The following is a 20,619-nucleotide window of genomic DNA, read 5'->3' on the forward strand; positions in this document are numbered from 1 at the left end:
GGGGGAGCGGCCGCGCCGATGGCGACCGCGCCGCCTCTAACGGCTGTTCTGCCCTGCGCTTGGTTGGCTCTCACGGTGTGCCTCTCACCTCCCCTCAGGCCATGGCGAAGAGCCTGAGGAGCAAATGGAGGAGGAAGATGCGGGCGGAGAAGAGGAAGAAGAACGCGCCCAAGGAGCTGGAGAGGCTGAAAAAGACCCTGGGCACCAACGCGGACGTCCTCATGGAGGAGGTGAAGGAGGTGGCCACCGTGGTGACCCCCAAAACGGTCCTCGAGCAGGCGGGTGAGTTGGGCTCGGGCCGGGCGGCGCTGGAGTCACCGGGAGGGGAGGGCCCCGCTGGCATCCCCGGACCAGCCCCCGGCGGTGCTGAGGGGCCCGGGCCGGCTGTGAGGCCTCCCCGCCTGGCCCGCCACCTGCCTTTTGCGTGCCTCCTTCTCTTTTCCTCCTGCCTCCTCCGCCGGTCACGTCTGTAGCTTGTTTTTCACTACACCGGTTCTTCATGAGCCAGCAGTGTGCCCAGGTGGCCCAGAAGGCCAATGGTATCCTGGCCTGTATCAGGAACAGTGTGGCGAGTAGGGCCCGAGAGGTGATCGTCCCCCTGTACTCGGCACTGGTGAGGCCTCACCTTGAGTACTGTGTCCACCTTTGGGCCCCTTAACACAAAAAAGACATTGAGATGCTGGAGCAGGTCCAGAGAAGGGCGACGAAGCTGGTGAGGGGTCTGGAGAGTAAGTCTTATGAGGAGCGGCTGAGGGAGCTGGGGTTGTTCAGCCTGGAGAAAAGGAGGCTGAGGGGAGACCTTATCACGCTCTATAACTACCTGAAGGGAGGGTGTAGAGAGGTGGGGGTCGGTCTCGTCTCCCAAGTCACAGGTGATAGGACAAGAGGAAATGGCCTCAAGTTGCACCAGAGGAAGTTCAGATTGGATATTAGGAAACATTTTTACACTGAATGGGTTATCAAGCATTGGAACAGGCTGCCCAGGGAAGTGGTTGAGGCACCATCCCTGGAGGTGTTCAAAAGCCAGGTTGACATGGTGCTGGGGGACATAGTTTAGTGATTTTTTTTTTTATTATTTTTTTTACTTTGTCAGAGTTAGGTTGATGGTTGGAGTAGATGATCTTGAAGGTCCCAACCCAGATGATTCTGTGATTCTGTTGCAACCACCTAAGTGCAGGGACATCCTGTGTGTGTTATTGTCCCTGTGACTTTCGCTGTCATCATCAGACTTAGATTATTACAGGTTGAGAATAGTGAGGTGGAAAACCCAAATCTCTACCTTTTAAAGTCAACGGTGATATTAAATCACTGAATCTGGCATTTCGTAACATTAGCATCTATATTGCATTTGATCACTTGTGGAACAAGCTTATTAACATTTGATTTTAAAGTATGTAGCCTCTTATGAAGAGACATCTCGTCGTGAAGACATCGAGTGAGGATTCATCACTTAGCAGTTGTACCAATCACAGCATTATATTTGATGGGATATAAATTTCCTTCCTAGTTTAAGGAGGACACTAAGGATATAAAAGTTGGACCTAAATCTAAACTAATTTTGTAGATATTTTATCAGGAATAGAGTGCTTTATTTTTTTTTCTTTTAAAATGTTCTGTCTGAGTAGTAAATGTATTTTAGGGGTTTTAGGGACCCTGGTTTTGTATGCTAATTAATGCTGCATTGTACAGGGTGTGGGAGATATTAGGTGTCTACAGATCTGCCATCTTCCTCACTATTCCTTGAATAGGATGTAATCTGTAAAGGAAGTAACCCAGGAAGTGAAGACAAAAGTTTGAAATAGCTACATACTGGACAGGAGTCAGAAAGACACCATCTCTTTCCAAAACTGCAGTCCAAGCTAAATCATAGTCCTTTTACCTTCTCCAATTTATCCCACTTAAGCTGTTATGGTATTGCTGATGTGAGCTTTTTATGTGGTGTGCAGAAGTCTCTTGAGGCACCGCAGTGGGGATATAAAATAATGCTAGTAATCACTGTCAGTCATGCAGCCGCTTTTGTCAGTGTTTCAGAAATTAGGAAAGACAGAGAAGTGTTGTGAAGTTGAATAGCAGAGCCTGTAAGCTATATTGAACATGGAAATAGAATGCTATATAAAAACACTTGCCCAATTAAGGGTAGTTTGGAGTATAACTTGTAATTTTATCCATGGTTCTGATTTGTCCCACAAACCAGATGTAAAAGTCGTTCTCTATGGGATTGTTAGAATTGAATTTCTAAAATGTTTTGGAAAATTGTCAGCCTTCTGATGCTGAAGCTGGATGAAACATCGTTGTCTTAAGCCTAGTTTCTGAAGCAGATGCCTGGTCTTTTGTCATTCCTGCACCACTTCCAGGTCTGCTGACAACTTTTCTACAAGTATCCAATTTCATTTGGCCTTTGTAGAGAGATAGCAGGCTCAGAAATACTGAAGAATATATATATTTCACAGAACAACTGCATGTTTTTTGAAAATAATGATGTCTTCTTTGAGAGGACTTTCCAGCCCTAGCTGTTAGTGGACATGAGAGAGTTCACATCACCAAATATTATAGGGACTGAAGTAGTTGAAAGCTTCATCCAGAATATGCACTTTCCATAGATAAGTGAATAGTTTTCCAGCCTAAGAAAGTATGTAAGTGTATATTAGGGACATTTGCCTGTGTTATCTTAAGGTATTTTTCACAGTGTGCTGTGAAATAATTATTTTCAGTTTGTGTTATTAGGAAAAAAAAATAATGGACGGTCTGACTAGCCTTTGGTCAAAAAAGGTTTTGTAACTGTTTTTAAAGCTTTGTGGGCATGCACGTATTTTTCAAGATAATCATGTCCATTGAGTCTGCTTTGATAACCTACTTTTAAAGCTTTGGTGGTTTTTTGGTCCTTTTTTTCTGTCTTTTAACCCCTTTGATAGGTATTCTTAATGTCCTTGGACCACTTCTGTTCAGTAGCTTTCTTCCTGTTACTGATTCCTGTAGCATCCTTGAGATTGCAAAGTATGATGAAAACATTGTGTCATGTGAACAACAGATATTTTTTGTCCAGAAGTATTTCTTCATTTAGTTAATGTTGCTGCTGACATTTATTATGGATGCGCTTTTTTGCAGTCAAAATTGATGTAACAGGTTGATGTCAATCATATAATGGGACAGGAATCAGAGAAGAAGCTTATGTGTGTAGAGTTGGTTTTCTTGGGATGTTGGGTTTTATTGTGTTGTGCTGTTGGACGCCATCTCTCCGATGATATTTGGAAAATGACGCTGTTAAGAAGGCTTCATATTGTGTTTCTCTGATGTCTCAGGAGGTTTCTGGAGCTGTGACTTTATTTTTTTTTTTTGCTGCCTGTCCCATGCTGTATCAGCCTTTGGTTGTGCCAGCAGGCAGTAGACTCCTGTGCAGATTCTCTGCTGACTGCAAGTATTCATATCCCAACTTTAGGGCTCCTGAAGCACATCTCTGTGGTGCAGATCCCTGTAGACTGCCAGTGCACTTCAACTATTGAAGTAGCACTTTGGCCTTTTCCTCATGAACTTTGTTTCCCAACATCGGACAGGCACAACATAAAAAAGTCTTTTTTTCCTCCCTGTAAAATCTAGTGATAAAGCTTTTGGAGTTGCACATGGATGGTCTGGAAACAAGGTTGAAACTAAATAATAGAGTTCAGTTAATAATAGAGTTAGTACAGTTAGTTAACTCTAGTTAATAGAGTTAAGCACAGTTCAAATCTGTACTTAAGGAGGTGTTCCTCTTGTAGCGTTGTTGTCTCACTGATATACAACATTCATGTGGTGTTAGCTAGTGAGGACACCCTTGAGAGTGACCATGTCACAGGCTCTTCTTATCCTAGAGATTAATCCTCTGTTTCTGTCTCGAAATATATGGGACTGGGCCTCGTGCTCTCTTCTTGAGGCAAATGTAGCATCACTGGCTCACCGTCAGCTTTTCTCTTTATTCTTCTCTTTACCTGTCTTCATCTTCCACTCAAATTAATTTATTTTCTTAGAATGCGTCTTAAATATTACATCATGAAAAGTATTTAATTGTGCATATGTTCAATAAGCCTATGGCTTCCTGTATGGTTGCAGTTTTTGATGGGGACCACACACAATGTTTTTAAACACAGTATTGGAACAGACAGCAGACTAAAGAATAAGGTGTTTTGCCCAGACATGGGCCTTTAGGGAAAATTCTGCATATTTACTATCAGCTGTTGAAGTTCCTGGGTTGCAGTTGTATTGGTTTGGAAAGGGCTTTCTGTATAAAGCATTCAGCTCTCTACTACAAATACTGTTATGTGTAGGATTATTTTTATAATTTTGGGGGAAGTAACAAAATAGCTTCTATGAAGCCGATTCATGTATTTTACTCACTATAAATACCTTTCTTTTTCAGATGATGGCAAAATGGACGTAGATAATAAACGAAACAAAAAAACTCTTCTAGACCAGCATGGACAGTACCCAATATGGATGAATTCCAGGCAGAGAAAGAAGCTCAAGGCACAGCGTGTTAAAGGGAAAAAAAAGGCAAAATTGGCCAAAGGCCTAGCCTGGTAAAATTGGAGTTTTGTAAAATCATGAATATTTTACCCACAAAATAAATATCCCAAATAATTACACGATACTTTTGTGCTTGGCCATCGAGTGTAATTTATTGTGTTGCAGGAATTTTTGAAGAGACTGTTAGGCCAGCAAATGATGGAAGCAATATCAACCTGGTGTCTGTCAAACTTAAAAAAACAATACAAAAAGCAAGCTGAGTGCCTTTGAATAGACTAAGTATCTGTGCTTTTCTGTTTTCTTGAGGGCAAATGTCTTAATCTTTTATATTGTGAATGCTGAAAATGCTAAAGGAAATCCTTAAAATCGTGAAACTATAAATAGTTTTTGTACTGTGGTCTTTGTCAATGTAACTTGTCTTTTACTAGATTTAACCAAAGGATTCTGTAAATTCACCATATCCTTTAAATTATTGTATAAAATTACTTCTGTTGCGCCAATCTGTATTGCTTTTAACATCTGGTAATTAAGGAAAACGGGTCTTTAACTTGTAATTTGTAAGAGATTATACACTGGTATCAACACCAAGGCTTCATGAAACCTCTGTGAGTAAAAAGACAAAGTGTCAGTCTGACTTTATTTTGCAAAGAGAATGCTGTTGGAACAAAGAAGTATTTCACTGCTGTCTGCAACTGAAATATTGTAGGAACTAAATAACCGAAAGTAAAACTGATTCTTTTATTATTAATATGAGAAAATGCAATGGCACAGATTGGAAATAAAATAGTTTTATTTAAGACCTTTTCCAAGTTTTAGTAAAGTAAATGAGAATTTACTTTTCCATATGTATTTTCAGTAACCTTTTATTCCTCTCAAAGCGGTACTCGTCTATCATGCTTTACAATGTGGGCATAGGATAAAATATTGCATGATTGCGTAACAGATGCCATTTATATGTGATTAGCTACAGTTGGTTGCCTATTACTTGGCAATAACATGTGATGACAGATGCAAGAATTAGTTGCCCCGAAAGCTTGTGTTTTTAAAATGTCTCTCATTTCAAGGATGGAAATAATTACCGTGCCAGTCCTGCAGTATGTTGCCTGTTGAAGTACCATTCATCGACACAGAGTGTAACCTTTGTCCAACTTCATCCAAGATGGGATCCGTGTTCTGTAATTCCCTACAAATTAATTTGTGTCTATTGTGATAAATCCCATTTCCTATGGCCAAGTTATTCTTTTAAAACTAATTATACTAGCTTATACTGTGCTAAAATCCACCAAGAAGATCCCAACGTGATAGAAAAATCAGATTTTCTGGAAAAGTACAGTGGGTTTTTTTGTTATTGATAAGGGAAAAGCACTCTGCTTAGATGAACTACAAAAGTATTGGCAGAAATACCAATCCATCTTCTGTTTTTACATACATTGACAGTTAACGAGACTTGGGAAGATGTATAGATCTAAGTTTACCAAATTATGTGCCATTAATAACTTTGTTATTTAAAAATATTTCAATTCAATTGGTAATACCCCCACTAAAAAGCATGCTGCTTTCAAATTTTTTTTAATTATTATTAGATAATGGACCTAGATTTAAGTATCAAATATGTTAGCATTTAGATTAGTACTACTTTAAAATTGATTAATATGGAGAAAAGATTCATAATTATTATTATTTATGTTTAATGGAATTAAGTGAGCAGTCGGTTTGTATTTCTTTACTATTTTAATGACGTAGGCTGTATTTTGGTTATTGTGTGCTTTCGGAGTTCTTGGGTTTAAGTGCTAACAATTTAGTGTTTTTATGTAAACACAGTGCTATTTTTGAGGTGTTTGTAAATCAGGTTACTCTCAGGCTGCTGGTGGGAAAGCAGACTCTCTTTCCTGGGGGGAGATAATCAAACTGGCAGAGTACTCCTGTTCAAGGGTATGGCTTCAGAGTCAGTTTATTTTCTTCTTTAGGTGCGCAGCCATACTCTTGTGTCTCTTCTTCAAGGCTGCCACCGCTCTGCTTGCCTCACCCTCTCCTCTCTCTGGAGTTGTTCCAGTTCTGCCTCTGCTCCTGCCTCTCTAAGAGAAAATGATCTGTGCAACTGAGTGCTCTTCCTTGTTTTATGACCCAGTCCTGAGCTTTGTTGCACAAATTTATTAGTCTCCTGCTTTTGTGACCAGATTAGAGATTTGAATCTCAAACAAGAGACAGCAGACACTGCACTGATGTTTTATTTAGCAGTTGCTTCTTACCAGCTGAAACAATACTGTCTGTGTGAGGTATTTCCTTCGTGGTGTCCAGGATAAAGTCAAACAGGTTCACTTAAACTACAGATATTTTAAGACATCCTGTTTGATTTTTGAGCTGAAACAGAGGATAAGAAAGGAATAAACCCCAGTTTTTACTGGAAGGCAGCTCTTAGTCTAGTACCAGATTCTGCATATAACATCACAGCTCACTTGGGTGCAGCAAAACTCTCTGGGCCAGGAAGGATTTTGAGAGCCTGGTTGGGAGGGATCTGTAGTCCAGGCTGAAGGCTCGTTTGGAGACAGACAGCAGGAACCTGGCTAAATGTGCAGCACGGATGTAACCTCAGAGGTTGAGTCACAGATGCAGCAGGGAAATTTTACCTTCTAGGATTTCAGCATATTCTATATATGGATATTGTAATTTTGCATTTGATATTCACTCCAGATCTGCTTTGAGCAGCTATTTTTGAACGTGAGTACCACCTTTGTAGTCATTATTGAATATTTGATCTACATTGCTGAATTGGAGCCACGTTCTGTTTGATCAGTTGATGAAAAAAATCATTCTTGTTTCTCTACATAGAAGGTGAATTTAAGCATACTAGGTTTTGGCTGAAATACATGTTTTAGAAGCCCATAGATGGATTTCCGAAGAAGTAAGCTATCTGCCTCTGAATATTCTGATTATATCATAGTTTTTTGATCTTTATCTAACATTTTGTTTTAAAGTTGTGGTTGGGGAGAGAAGTTTGCAGTTGATGAAACTGACTGATGGCATAACTGAAATTGTATTACTGAAATGTATAACTGAATTGGCATTGGTGGGGTTTTTTGTGTGTAACTGCTACTATGAAACTGCTTTGTTGAAAATTCCTACCACTGTAACTCTGCCACCTGCCGTGGTAGCTGGATTTTGTGGACCTACAAAAGGTAGGTGAGATGGTGCAGGTAGTTTTGAACTACAGGCATCAGTGCCAGAACCGAAAGAATTATATACTGTCATTTTGTTGATTCATGATACTGTCATTTTATTGCTGACATGTTTATGGGTATGCAGGGTGTGTGTGTGTGTATACAGTATAAAATCTGCATTAGGAAATTGTCCTGGGGATTGTTGGCAGCTTCTTGAGAAGATGAAGAGTGTCTGCCCTTTTTGAGGCAGTGTGCAGGACTTGGTTTTAAAGTGAGATATTTCAGGTGCCTGAAATAACCGGTGGTGGTGCAGTTCCCAGGCCTTTCTGGTAACTCATTGCTGCTCTGGGCCACCTTTTTTCTGCATTATGTAGTCAAGTGGGCTGGGGAACAAATCTAGCTGAGATACTGAAAATACTCCTTTTATTTTTCAGCGGGGTTGGTTTCCAGCCTTACTGTACAAAGGGTGGTGTCAGCAGGAGGCGATGCAAGACTGGGAACATGCAGCTGGGGAGGGCAGGGTTGCACCAGGTCCTTGCCCTCTTGTGCTGCATGCTGAGCTGGGTTCTCCTCTGCCACCTTTTCTCCTATGGCACTGTGGCTCTTTTGACTCAGCCACCACGCAGCACACCGTTTTAAAGATGGGGAGAGGTTCTGGAGATGAGGTCAAGCAAATGGTGGTTTTGAAAGTTTTTTTTATTCAACGGCGGGTGTAGTATTAGAAAAATTGAGGTCAGTGGTCTTTCTTACAGTCCCCATTAAGTTTTGCTGTAACACTCAGCCAGCGTGGGCTCTGCTGGTGCGTGTAGTCAGCTCTGAGATTTCACAGGTTCTTCCAGTTTGCTTGATCTTTGGCTTTATTGGCAGCTGATGCTGTGGTTATAGAGGAGACTAAATCTGGTTTGGGGATGGCTAGTACTGGAGGAAGAATGTCATGGCCACAGGATGCAAAGTCTTCCTCCGCTACATGGTCACAACTTTTTTTTATTATTTATTTTTTCTAAGAAAAGCGGCCCTTCTCTATCTGTACAAAGGCTTTATACTGAACGTCTGTTTCTATTATGCTTCCTTTTCCTCCTCCAGCATAAAGAGTCACTTGGGTTCTAGTGAATTTGATGAAAGCTGGATGTCTGATCTGTATCAGATTTGTGGTGTGAATTTGTCTGGTATTAAAGATTACAGGAGTACAGCCTCAGCATTGCAGAAACCTGAGAGGTGCAAAGCAATCTATTCCTCTGGGTGGCATGGTCTTAATTGAGTTATGGCAGTTGTGGGGATGATTAGAGCCTGAAACAATGGCTATGAATTGGTCTCTTCAGGCCAGGGTTTTGCCATCAATTTTAACTTATCTGAGGGGGGCACTGAGCCATCTGATAGCTCACTGCTGCAGGAAGAGGCTCTTCTTTTCAACTTTTTCCCCTCCCTTCTGCAGCTGTGCTACCCAATTCATGATTTACATCTTCAGGAGAAACATACACGGATTCTTTTTTCTTTTTTTTTTTTTTTTTTTTTTTTTTTTCCCGCTATAGAATGCTTAAAGTTGGAAGGGACCTTGAAGATCATTGACTTCCAACCCCCTGCCCTGGGCAGGGACACCTCCCATTTTTTTTTTTTTTTTTTTTTTTTTTTTTTTTTTTCCCAGGCTAAAGGTAAGAGAGAACTCATGATCTTCTTCCATTTAATAAGCACAATATTTGACAATCCCCCTGTGCCCGCTGTCCTTTTATTCTTCCTACACTACGCCAGGGTTCTGAATTCAACTTTCCCTTATCAACAGAATCCAAAGGGAAAGAGAAAGCAGAATGGGAAGAGGATGATTTTTGTGCTGCCCCCTCTCCCTCTTCCCGATCCCTTTAACACCATTCTCACTGGTCTCTAATTTTTCTGCTGCACGTACATCAATATAAAAGGTCTGAAAAAATGTTAGAAATAGTACCTGGTATGGTGGCAGAGGGTTGTGTGACAAGGGTCCTACACAAGATAGCATGAGGACTGCTTTATGAAGAGCTTCTATATGGAGAGCAAACAATCAGTGAGTTGTTTTTCTCCAATTTCAGCTTAATCAACTTATTCAGGAGACTATAAAGGTTATGAGTTGTATTCTGGTTTGGTAAGCTATTATTTGGCATCTTTTCCCTGTAATTGTAGTTAATTTTCTTGCAAGGCTTCTAAAGGCTGGATGTGGATTTTATAGCATTTTTAAACTGCTGCCTGTAACCAGAAATTTGGTTTATGGACAGTATTTCAGAAAACAAAGGCACATTTGTTGTCTCAGTACTGCTCACCTGACTCAGTTCAACAGATCCCTCCATACCTGTAGCTGTTACGTGACATGTGTATAATGTGTCTTTTTTGAAAGCTGAGAGCTTCATAATGTGTAGGTGCAGCACCTATTCCGTGCTGCCTTGTGTCTTGAAATGACTTCAACAACCGATGTTCTGTAAACTTGGTTTTGACGGACTGTAACGTATGTGCGAAACAAGAACTTCTTAGATCTATTGAAATTGATTTCTGTCCATCTTCCACCTGCCCAGTGTGACAGAACTCTCTGCAGAGCCCATCAGAGCCGCAGGTTGTCTCATGAGTGAAGACAAAAGATTTCTATGAAGGATTAGAGGGAGGTCTGTGTGTCAACAGCTTCTTGCTTGCAGTCTCAGGTTTAGATCATGATCAGCACTGCTACTGAACATCCCCACCCCAAATGCAAAATTCAAGTTATTTCACTTAATATAAAGAGCGTGTGCGAAAATATATTTAAAACTAAAGTGCTTGTGAGAAGTAATTTAGAAAGCCCCGATACATTGCTTTTTCCAAACTTCTTGCATCCCTCCGGAAGGTGGTATTGTCAGAGGATGCAAAGAAGCTGGAGATAGGAGTGCACCAGGTCATGTGGGAAGCTCATGGTGGAGCTGCAAAAACTGGTTATTTTTTCTCTCCTAAAAGTTTATAAGGCTGACTGAGTTCTTATGACAATGACACAAGTTTAGCCACACTTCCTCTAGAGCAACTACAGCCAAAGTACGGTCCTTATACAAGTAGTTGCCTGGACTGCTCATCATAGCCTTGGCTGTTACGCTGCTGGACAGAAAAAAGCCCATTTATTCCTCGAGTGTAAGACCAGGGTGTAAGATCATCAGTGGGAAAGATTACAGGTCGGTCTATTGATGCAGGAACTTCAGGAACCATTGCTCTCGTAGAGGGTATGGTGCTTATAAAAACATACACCTTTGGTTTTATCTGTCCCGTTTTAAGAGTGGACTGAATGCATGTCAAGCACTAGGCCTTCTCTTTTTTTGCCCTCCAGGGAGGATGAAAATCGCATGTAGATTTGTTATTTTGCTTGCTGTTTAAAATGAATGCTAATCTGCTAAACCCTTTAAGTGTCCAGTATTTTAGAATGTTATAAAACTCAAAGAGAACCCCAAAACTACAGAAAACCAAAAAAAACCCCAATTTGTAGTTGTTCCCTTAGCTATCCACTATGGTGCTAACAGCTGATGCCTGTCCTCAACACAAAGCTATCAGAGCTCATCTCCAGAATTTCATCCCCAGCTACTGACAGAGAGGCTAGCTTGAGGAAGTAATCTCTTTTTTTTTCCCTGTGGAAAAGAAGCTTTTTTTTTTCCTAACTCCTTGCCAAGTTCCTGACAGATACTTCCCAGCAATGGGAACTGGATCTGTGCTTCCATGTCTGGTGATGGCCCTGTAACAGGGAGGAGGAGGAGGAAGCAAAGAGGACACCGGGCAATGTATTTCCCCGGTCGCCATCTCAGCATTTTACTGTCCGATGACAGCATCATCGAAATTCACTGGTAAGAGAGACTGGGTCCAGAGAAGGGCAACAAAGACGGTGAGGGGTCTGGAGAGTAAGTCTTATGAGGAGAGGCTGAGGGAACTGGGGTTATTCAGCCTGGAGAAGAGGAGGCTGAGGGGAGACCTTATTGCTCTCTACAACTACCTGAAAGGAGGGTGTAGAGAGGTGGGGGTCGGTCTCTTTTCTCAAGTCACAGGCGACAGGACAAGAGGAAATGGCCTCAAGTTGCGCCAGGGGAGGTTCAGGCTGGATATTAGGAAAAATTTTTTCACTGAAAGGGTTATCAGACACTGGAATGGGCTGCCCAGGGAGGTGGTTGAGGCACCATCCCTGGAGGTGTTCAAGAGACGGGTTGATGTAGTGCTGGGAGGCATGGTTTAGTGATGATGCTCCTCGTTTGTTGTGTGGGTGTCTATTTTTGTCAGTTAGGTTGACGGTTGGACAAGATGATCCTTAAGGTCCCTTCCAACCTAGAAGATTCTGTGATTCTGTGATCTGCTGTCGGGCCCGACGGTGTCACCTCCTACGCCAGCGGTTCCAGTCCAGCGGTGGCACAGATGAAATGAGTCAGTGGCTCCACTCCGTTTCCTCCCGCATGTGTGCCTGGCACCGCGGGCCGGCTATTTTGGGGAAGAGGCTGTGAAGAACGAGCGATGCCAGGTGAGGAGGGAGCCTCGGTGCAGCCAGGGTCTCCTCTGGAAGGCGCTGCCCGGTAGGTGGCACCAGCGGCACCGGAGACAGCCCCGACCCTCCCCGTCCCGTCCCGGGGGCGGCGGGGGGGAGCCGCGCACACCTCGGAACCTGCGCCCCCCAGCTCAAGGACCATGTCAGAAATCACAGCTCTAACACCCCCTACAATAGTTATTTTTAATTTTTTATTTATTTTTTTTTCGTTTAAGAGAGATGATTAGTTTCCAATCGGGGCGTGTGTTAATTGCAGGGCAAGGCTCGGGGCTGTGTGTGGTGCAGAACGCTGCAATGGTCTGCAGTAGCCTGGGGGGGACCGAGGGGCTTTGCTGGGGGGATTTCTCGCCCTGCTAGGGTCACCATTGTCCTGGCTGTCAGAAAAACCGCTTGCATTTATTGAATTATTGTCAGATATTTTGCCTCAATAAAGAGTGACGTTTAAACGTGCAAAATTACTTCATATTTTTACTGATATTCAGCAATTCTCTAAAAATATACTAAAAGCTCTACCTGATGCAAACGCTTCCCCAATCTAATTATTTTTCTTTTTTTTTCCTTAAATGTGTCATTTTTCCAGAAAAGGATACTATGGGATTCCTGACTACTTCTGATATATAACATTTTGTTTTTAAAAGGAGGGTTCTTGTAAAGTCTTTTATTCATTTATCAATCAACCGAAATGTTTTAATGAAAATTTCAGAAACTCGGTGGGAAGAGAGTTGTTTTATATTTGCTTGTTTTATTTGGATTTTAAAATCTCCACGTGGTGATTTCAACCAAGGTACTGTGTCAGGGGAAGGCAGAAGTGAAGTTGACCAGAGACAAGTAAAAAATGCCTGTGTTGTTTTCATTGTCCAAACGTAATGATGTGCAATAATTTAAACCAGCAGTTTCACATGGTTAAAAATGAATTGGATTTTTTAAAATTCTGAAAGTAACCTCAGGAATACCAAAAAGGATAACTGTTTGTGTTAGGTTAGAATTAGTTGTGAAACTGTAAAAACTGTTTTCTATGCATTCACAAAAAAAAAAAAATGTTTTTATTTTTAGGAATGCATAGAAAAAAATCCCTGTTCTTATACCAACAAACACTGTTACAACAAAGGCATCCATTCCTGCAACTATCATTGAAGCTGAGAAAAAGGAAATAATTTTGTGTGTGTCAGGAATAAGACACAAACAAGATAATATAAAATTAGAGAGGAAAAAAACATTTTAAAAGTACAAGATTCACTCTGTGATAGAAACATGGAAAACAAGGTTTATTTATCTAAACAGTAATTTAAAAAACAAATACACAGTGATACAGTTGAATGAATTTCTGGAATAATATTTAAATCTGAAAAATATTTTTCAAGTTATAAGAAAATAAATGTTGCTTAACTTGGAGAAATAGATTCCTACTTGAAAAATAGTAAGTTAGACAGATTTAATTTGCATAAATCTATACAAATAAACTAAATTTATGTTGTGTCTAAGCTTGCCAATTTCAGTGAATGGAAATTTTGCTATTGATTTGCCTGGAAACAAAGATTAAAGCTTAAAAAAAAATAGAGGAGCTGAAGTTCCAGCTTTCATTAAAGAACAAACAAATGAAAATAAGATGTGCAAAAAAGTTTTTGCAAAACTTTTCCAAATGTAAATTAAGCTTCTAAGTACAATTGAAACCTTTTTTTTTTAAAAAAAAGTATTATTATATTCTCTTTCATTCACAGTCTCTACATTTTAGGATCGTATTTCTGCCAGAAACCCCACCAACAGAAAAATGTAAAACAACGAATGCAGTTTTTGGTCTGCCCTGATATCTTTGGAGATTGTTTCATGAGAAACAGAGGACCCACAGCTTTCATTTGCTTTTAGATGTAATGTGAATTTGCTGTGGAAGGAAATTAAATAATTTCCAAAATGATCTTTCCGAAGTATCTTTTTGCGTTAAACAGGGTTTGGATTCAGTGGCTTCTAATGAATTTGGATATGTTAACAGTGACTGGATCGTATCCAAATATGACTTGATGGGAAAGCCATTAGTTTTCTTCCCTGAGGTTACCCTGGGATCCCATCTGGTGATTGCTAATAAATGTGTACACGTTTTGAAAAAAAGAGCTTGTATTGGATTCCAGTATGAATTACTGGGAGTGCAGTTTCTTGAAGTTGCATTTATGCACTTCAGCTGAGTTTGAGTATCTTAAAACTTGACAAAAGGAAAGTGCTGCTCACGTGACATAAACCTCCAGTTAATTTTTATTTTTTTCGCAATGGAATTGCATTTGCGATCAGCAAAAATGTAGTATTACATAAAAACGAAGATCAAAAACGAAACCAATCATTAAAAGCAATTTTATATTTGATTGTAGCTACCAAGTACTTACCCTAAAATAACCACTTTAATTATCAAGTGAATGCCTGAACAGTTTTTCTCCTTGTTGGGACGATATCTAAATCCCATTTATCTTTCCTCTGAGCCATCCAGAGCACTTAGGCAAATAATTTCATTTTTATATGCAGCGTTAGGGAGAAAATCTTAAGATGAACAGAAACATGTGTTTGTCTTGACAAAGAGGAAATGCTCATCCATTTTCAAAATCTTATAAATTCCTGGAAAATACAGCAGTACATTTAAAATAGTAAGGCTAACGGTTGTATGCAGCATATATTATTTGTGAGCACTACAACTATTAATTACATGCAGGGAAATATTACATTTCTTTCATAAAGAAAAGAATTCTGTTGTTCAGCTTTTTTAATATTTCTTTTTTCTTGACAAACCAATTATTAGGCAGGGCAAATTGACCCTGGTTTTGATCAAAGGAGCAATTCATCTCATCCTGCAAGTCCTGCAGTCCCACAACTATCTGTCGGTGCAGAATGTACAGGTCTTCTTTAGCTGCCAACCCCATCCAGGCATGAGAAAAGGGAGTGAGGAAAAACCTATAAAGCCCAAAATAAAACTGAGGATTCTTCTGGTTCTTGTCAGGTTCAGTTACAGTGGGGCAGAAACAGCAGTAAATTCACTGAGGCTCTATCAGATCAAAACAGCTCCGTTATAAATATCATTCATATAAACCATGTGGGCAAGAGAGAAACTGTCAGAAGAAGGGAAGGGAAAATAGGGCTTCTGCACTTCAATAAATTATATGATGTTTTTATAGATTATAACATAAAAAATTAGAACTTAGCATATGTATGCCTATATATGTGTGAATGCATGTATGTGTGCATATCCACACGGTAGTATTAGCTTAAATGTTCAAATGTTATAAATCCAAATATTTTACTTTAATAAAATACAGCGATTTCAGTGACTGTAGATGAAATTAGAGTGTGGTATAAATCTCGGAGAACAAGAGCTTTGATGAAGTGTTTCATGTTTTCCTCAGGAGTTGACTCAATGACTCAAAGTGCTTCTGATGGGATGAACAACTTGACTTAGCTTTGCAACTGGTGAGTAGCTTGAAGGGTTGTGATCATTAAAGGTGATGGTGAGATGATGACCAAAGCCCTTGTTTACCTACATGGTTGATAGAGGAAGGTTCTTTCCTATGTCTCCCTGCTGTAATTGGAATTATCAGTAAGAATCTTAATTACATACAATTTTGCCAAGTTCTCTGTGCTTGATGGAGATGTGTTTGGGTTTTTTACATTTTGAGATGCCATGACACTATTATTGGAGTACAATTAACAATTCATTTACATAAAGTGGCTAGAAGTTGCCAGATGATAATGTGCTTCCTCTCCTTTCCAACCTCAGCTGGATCTAGAGCAGGGTCTTAGCTACCAGAGTTCGTTAACTAGTGAGAGGTTGATAAATATACATTGGTTCAGTAAAACATAAATGAGAGAGAGCACACTAGCGAAACCATTAATATTGCAATGACTACAGCTGTACAATAAGAGAATAGGAATACATTAAAATGATGAGAGTGCACTAAGCCTTTTAACAAGAGACTTAGCTTTGTTACAGAAATTCATGAGAAGTGAAGCTATGCACAGATTACATGCCATCTATGAAAATGAGTAAATCTGTTTTCTTCTTAAAAATTGTCATACTTTTGGGCACACCACTAACTTTGAGCTTTAATTATATTTTTTTAAAAACAATATTTGAGTGGGTTTTTTTGCCACTGTCTCTTGATTTCTTTCCCAGAGAAGCCGAGGTCATTGAGTTCTACTGTCAATGCCATGCATTTGCTGGTTTAGATCCCAAGTCAGCTAAACACACAGATATTTGCTTAACTTCAAAGGAGAAACCATGGGCTTCAAGATAAGGTTGGGACTTATCTGCTCGGGGTAGATTGCTCATTGCCTTACAGGTCAGTCCTTAATGACCACGGAGAGTAAAGCCAGTGCCAAAGAAAAATGAGGTTAAAAGGAGACCAGGAACAGAGGAGGAAACATACAGACATGGGAGCCCTAACTTCAAAACTGTGAAGCAAAAAGACCCACTAGCTGCCCCCAAAGCTTCCTCTGTTCTTCTCTGTTGGGTTCTCATGTTCACTTGGTGCTTATAATTGTGTCTCTGGTTAGGTACAAAACTATTGCAGACTGATAGCACATCTTAATGTACAGCTGGGAAATCAGAGCAGCATTCATTTGTGCAAGCTTTAGATTCTTTATATTAGATACTTTAATCAGAGCTCGTTATCCTTAGTTCCCTTTTCAATCAGTGGAGGAAATAAGGGTCAACTCAAGAGGATACTTAATCTAATCTCTGTTGGCTACTTCTGCATCTACTAAAGTATTGTCCTCTGCCCACTTCTGTCCAATAACTACAGTGAAAGCCTCAAGTGAGTTTCTTGGATTAGACCGTTAGCATAGGGATGCTCAGTGTCACTCTCCCAAAGTTTTCTCTTTCCATCCCACATTCCCTTCCCAACCAGTACAGCCCACAACCTGGTAGCTGAAGCCACAAGGTGACAGGACGGATGGGCTTGACTCCTTGCAGGGAGAATATGTGCCTTGCATTAACCTTGAAGCTATTACATTAATGGGGCTGCTCTTCTGGCCATATCTGAAAAGACAAGACTGTTAAGTTTTTCGGGAGGAAGGATGTAAGCAGCAGCCAGCCCTCTCTAGAGAGCTTCCTAGGCTGTGGATTCCAGGTGAGCAGACATCTCCTGTTAGTCCTAGATGTGGCACTTCCAGGGAGGGACAAGATTCAGGATATATCTTGAAGTGGATGTTCAGCAGACTCTGACTCTTTTGCAGAGCCACTTACTGCTCCCAATTTATCGCAAAGAGTCATTAGACATTAAAGCCTAAGGATGTCTGCTGAACTCTGTGGTCCAGAAGCTTAACATTGAGCACTTATCTTTTCTGGAGTTTATGTCTTTTGGTGAGTGTCAATAACTTTTGCACATGCAGGTGTGTATAAAGTCTCAGGAGTTTGGGAGTTTCCAGCATAGTGGAGAAGGATGACAATACTGGGCCCTGAAGCTGCTGCTGCTGCACTGGCAGGCCAGACCTAGCACACGTGCCTTTGTGCTACTAAAGAACACAAAAAACCCTGCAGTGCTCACGTTTTAAAACTGAAGGAAAAGTTTGGCAATACCTTTGATGGAGTCGCCGTTCTGGTGACCTCCCTACTGCTAGGATATCAGAAACACCTCCTCTCACCGGGAGTTATCCTTCCTGCTCTGCCATATGTTGGCTTGGAGGGGGCAGGATTATCAGTAGCACAGCCAGAAATAGTGGGGTGGCCGTTTATCCAGAGGTGAATCAGAGTGCATGGACTGGGCCAGCATTGTCTGTGGAAAGGATACTCCGAGTATTGCTGATGTCTGAATGTATAGACCCCCTTTGTAAGGTACGTTTCTGTGTCTTTTCTTGACTACAGATGATGAATGATATTTTCCTATAATTTTATTTTCTGCTGCAGCTGCCGTCTAACCTTCTAAAGTAAAAATTATAAGCTACTGCTCTAAGTCACTAGGTGGAAGCATCTACCTTAATACTAGTAGTGTAACTCCTTATTGGAGAGGTAAGCTTTTCAGTTCCTTTCTTGTCTTTAATTTCTGCATCACACTGCACAATGTCTCATTATCAAATGCTATGAATTGTAGTCCTATTATCTTCTGGTTCGGCAAAGTAGTCCAGCACAACCACAGTCGACCCTAGGCCCTGTCCCTGTAACATTTGGGAATACACTTAATTTTGCATAGTGTCTAGTACTTGAAGGGTTGGGACTCATTCGGTGAGATGTACAAGTATGTGTTTAAATTGAGCTCACAAGAGCAAATGCTTGAGTGGTGGAGCTGGGAATAACACGAGCCTTTTTGCCTTGCAAACACCTTTAGCAAAAATCCAGTATGATGTCCTCACAGATGGGCTTTCTCAGCCCCTTTTTTCTGTACCAGTACCTCCCATTTTTTCCCCACTGTGATTTCTCCTCTCACTTTCGTCTCTCCACTCAGAATAATTATTTGCCTTGGAGAAAAGTCAGGATACCAATCAGCTGTGACCTGGGCAGCCCAGAGAGTGGTATTGTTATGATGGAAAACATCACTAATTTGAGTGATATGCCTTCTGCACCATCACAGCTCTGTTAATGGGGTGGTCACAATCCGCATGTCCTTCTTTCTCCAGGAATTGGGATTTCTGATTCTCCTCCAAATCTGTTCTGGTCTGGAATATTCACTGATGTTCTGGAACTGGCCAGGTAGGGGAACATAACTCTTATGTTATAGAGAGGAGGCGGCAAGTGGAAATGGGCCATCCAGCCGAGCGTTGCATTCTGGCATGCCAGAGGCTAAGGCTGCAGGGTGGGTGATTTCTAGGTCTCTCCATGCCTGCCAAAAAAGGCTTCCCTCTTCTGAGTGCTCCCTGCTAGCTCTTTCCGGCTGGAGAAATGATATAAGCATCTCCTAATCTACTTTAGGCAACAGCAGCGGGGCTAATTCCATTTAAACCATCTAAGCTAACCTGGTAGATTTTGCATGAAAGTGGATTAGCGAGTGCTGAAACCACCACTTTGCCAGCAGAGCTCCGTGGATGATAACCTCACGCAAAGGGACTGTAAGCAACCGTTGGAGGCTGGTGGTACAGAGGCCGCGCTGCCCTGGCAGTGTTTTACCCCTGGTGACTCCACAGCAGGAGGACAACCCAGCCAGATCCTAATCCTTCCTCCATCAGGGGGTTGTCCCCCAAATGCCAATCTTTATTGTGGGCCATGCGTGAATGGGAAAAGCACCAAGTTTGCTTTTCGTACTGCAGACTACAACACTGAGAAATAAACAAAAAGAAATCTGGTTTTTACTTGTTAACTGAGCAGTTTTGATTTGAAAATCACAGACAGACATCAAACATGGGGACCCCACAATGAAATGTTTACAGTGTCATTTCAGAGAGGGACTCCACTTTGAAATTGAGTGAAAGTATGTGGGAAGTTTGCAGAGCAGGGCATGTGTAGGGGTAGAAAACTAAAGCAGGATGGAGCCATCAGCATTCAGGGTCTAGGCGAAAAAATGATATTCATATTCCTCATGTTTCTTCTCAATTGACAAGATGATCCCTTCCATTCGTGGTTATTGGGCTAGCTTTTGTCTTGATTTCTCTTTATTTTCAATTTGCCAGTTCGGGCTTTGTGTTACTTTCTTTTATAAATAGTACTAGTGAACTGTGGAGCTCCGCACACTTTATTGTGAAATGGACAAAGAAAATTATTTTTTTATGGTTTTCTTCTGTTTGTTTGTCTTGTGTGAACACGTGCAACGTGTTCCACTTGAACTGACATGTTATTTAGCACTGACTCTGTATTTTAACTCTGCTTAACACTCTTGACGTTCCTCTTTCTACTTCATTTGCTCTTGACACAGCAGATGCTACTTCCCATAACATAAATGGAGAAGACTAACTTGTATAATTTGACACTTGGAATGACTTTATTAATAGAATCTGTCTGATTTGTTTACTGTTGACAAACCCCAAATATTCCTCCAAAGAGGAAGTTACTGTTAGGCCTGCCATTATGTATATTATACTCATACCTTGTGTTTTTTCTATACAAGGCTCATTTACCTCCCAGTTCACTGTTTGCCACGGAGAATAGAGAGAGAAAACAATTACAAGGCAACTTGCTTTTTATTTTGAAAATGTAGAAGTTATAAGCTGCAGTGAGTTGGAAAAACTCGAGTAACTCTACGGGGCAGAAATAATCCGAAGCACATTCAATCAGCTGTGGAAGTATAGAAACCAGGACCATCAAAAGACACTTTGTGGAGGTAGCTGGCAGTAAATAAGATGTGAATCTCTTGTGACTTCTGACGGCAAAGCTCCCTTTGCAATTCGGGTTTGTGTCCCAAGAGGCAGCGTAAGGACGAGGGGAGGAAGTAATTCTTCCCTTGTACGATCACACCTGCAATATCACTTTCGTACTCCAGGTTAGTGATTAACAGAAAGTATTGTACAAAGCAGAGAATTGCTTACAGGAAAAAGCACTGGAATGGGGAAAGCCTGTGGGGGGGTGGG

At 40.9% G+C, this 20,619-nt stretch overlaps 1 protein-coding gene across 1 annotated transcript in view; it reads left to right on the forward strand.

Annotated features, from left to right (window-relative positions):
• LLPH (LLP homolog, long-term synaptic facilitation (Aplysia)) overlaps nt 1-5,306 on the forward strand; it is a 5,427-nt gene extending 121 nt beyond the window's left edge. Inside the window, exons 2-3 of the mRNA XM_014963433.1 lie at nt 99-282; nt 4,391-5,306. Coding sequence (XP_014818919.1) covers nt 102-282; nt 4,391-4,554 — 345 coding nt within the window. The 5' untranslated portion in view covers nt 99-101 and the 3' untranslated portion in view covers nt 4,555-5,306. The remainder of the gene's footprint in view (nt 1-98; nt 283-4,390) is intronic.
• Nucleotides 5,307-20,619: the final 15,313 nt, after the last annotated feature.

Source organism: Calidris pugnax, unplaced genomic scaffold (genome assembly GCF_001431845.1).
Source record: "Calidris pugnax isolate Ruff unplaced genomic scaffold, ASM143184v1 scaffold44, whole genome shotgun sequence".
Taxonomy (NCBI): Eukaryota; Metazoa; Chordata; class Aves; order Charadriiformes; family Scolopacidae; genus Calidris; species Calidris pugnax.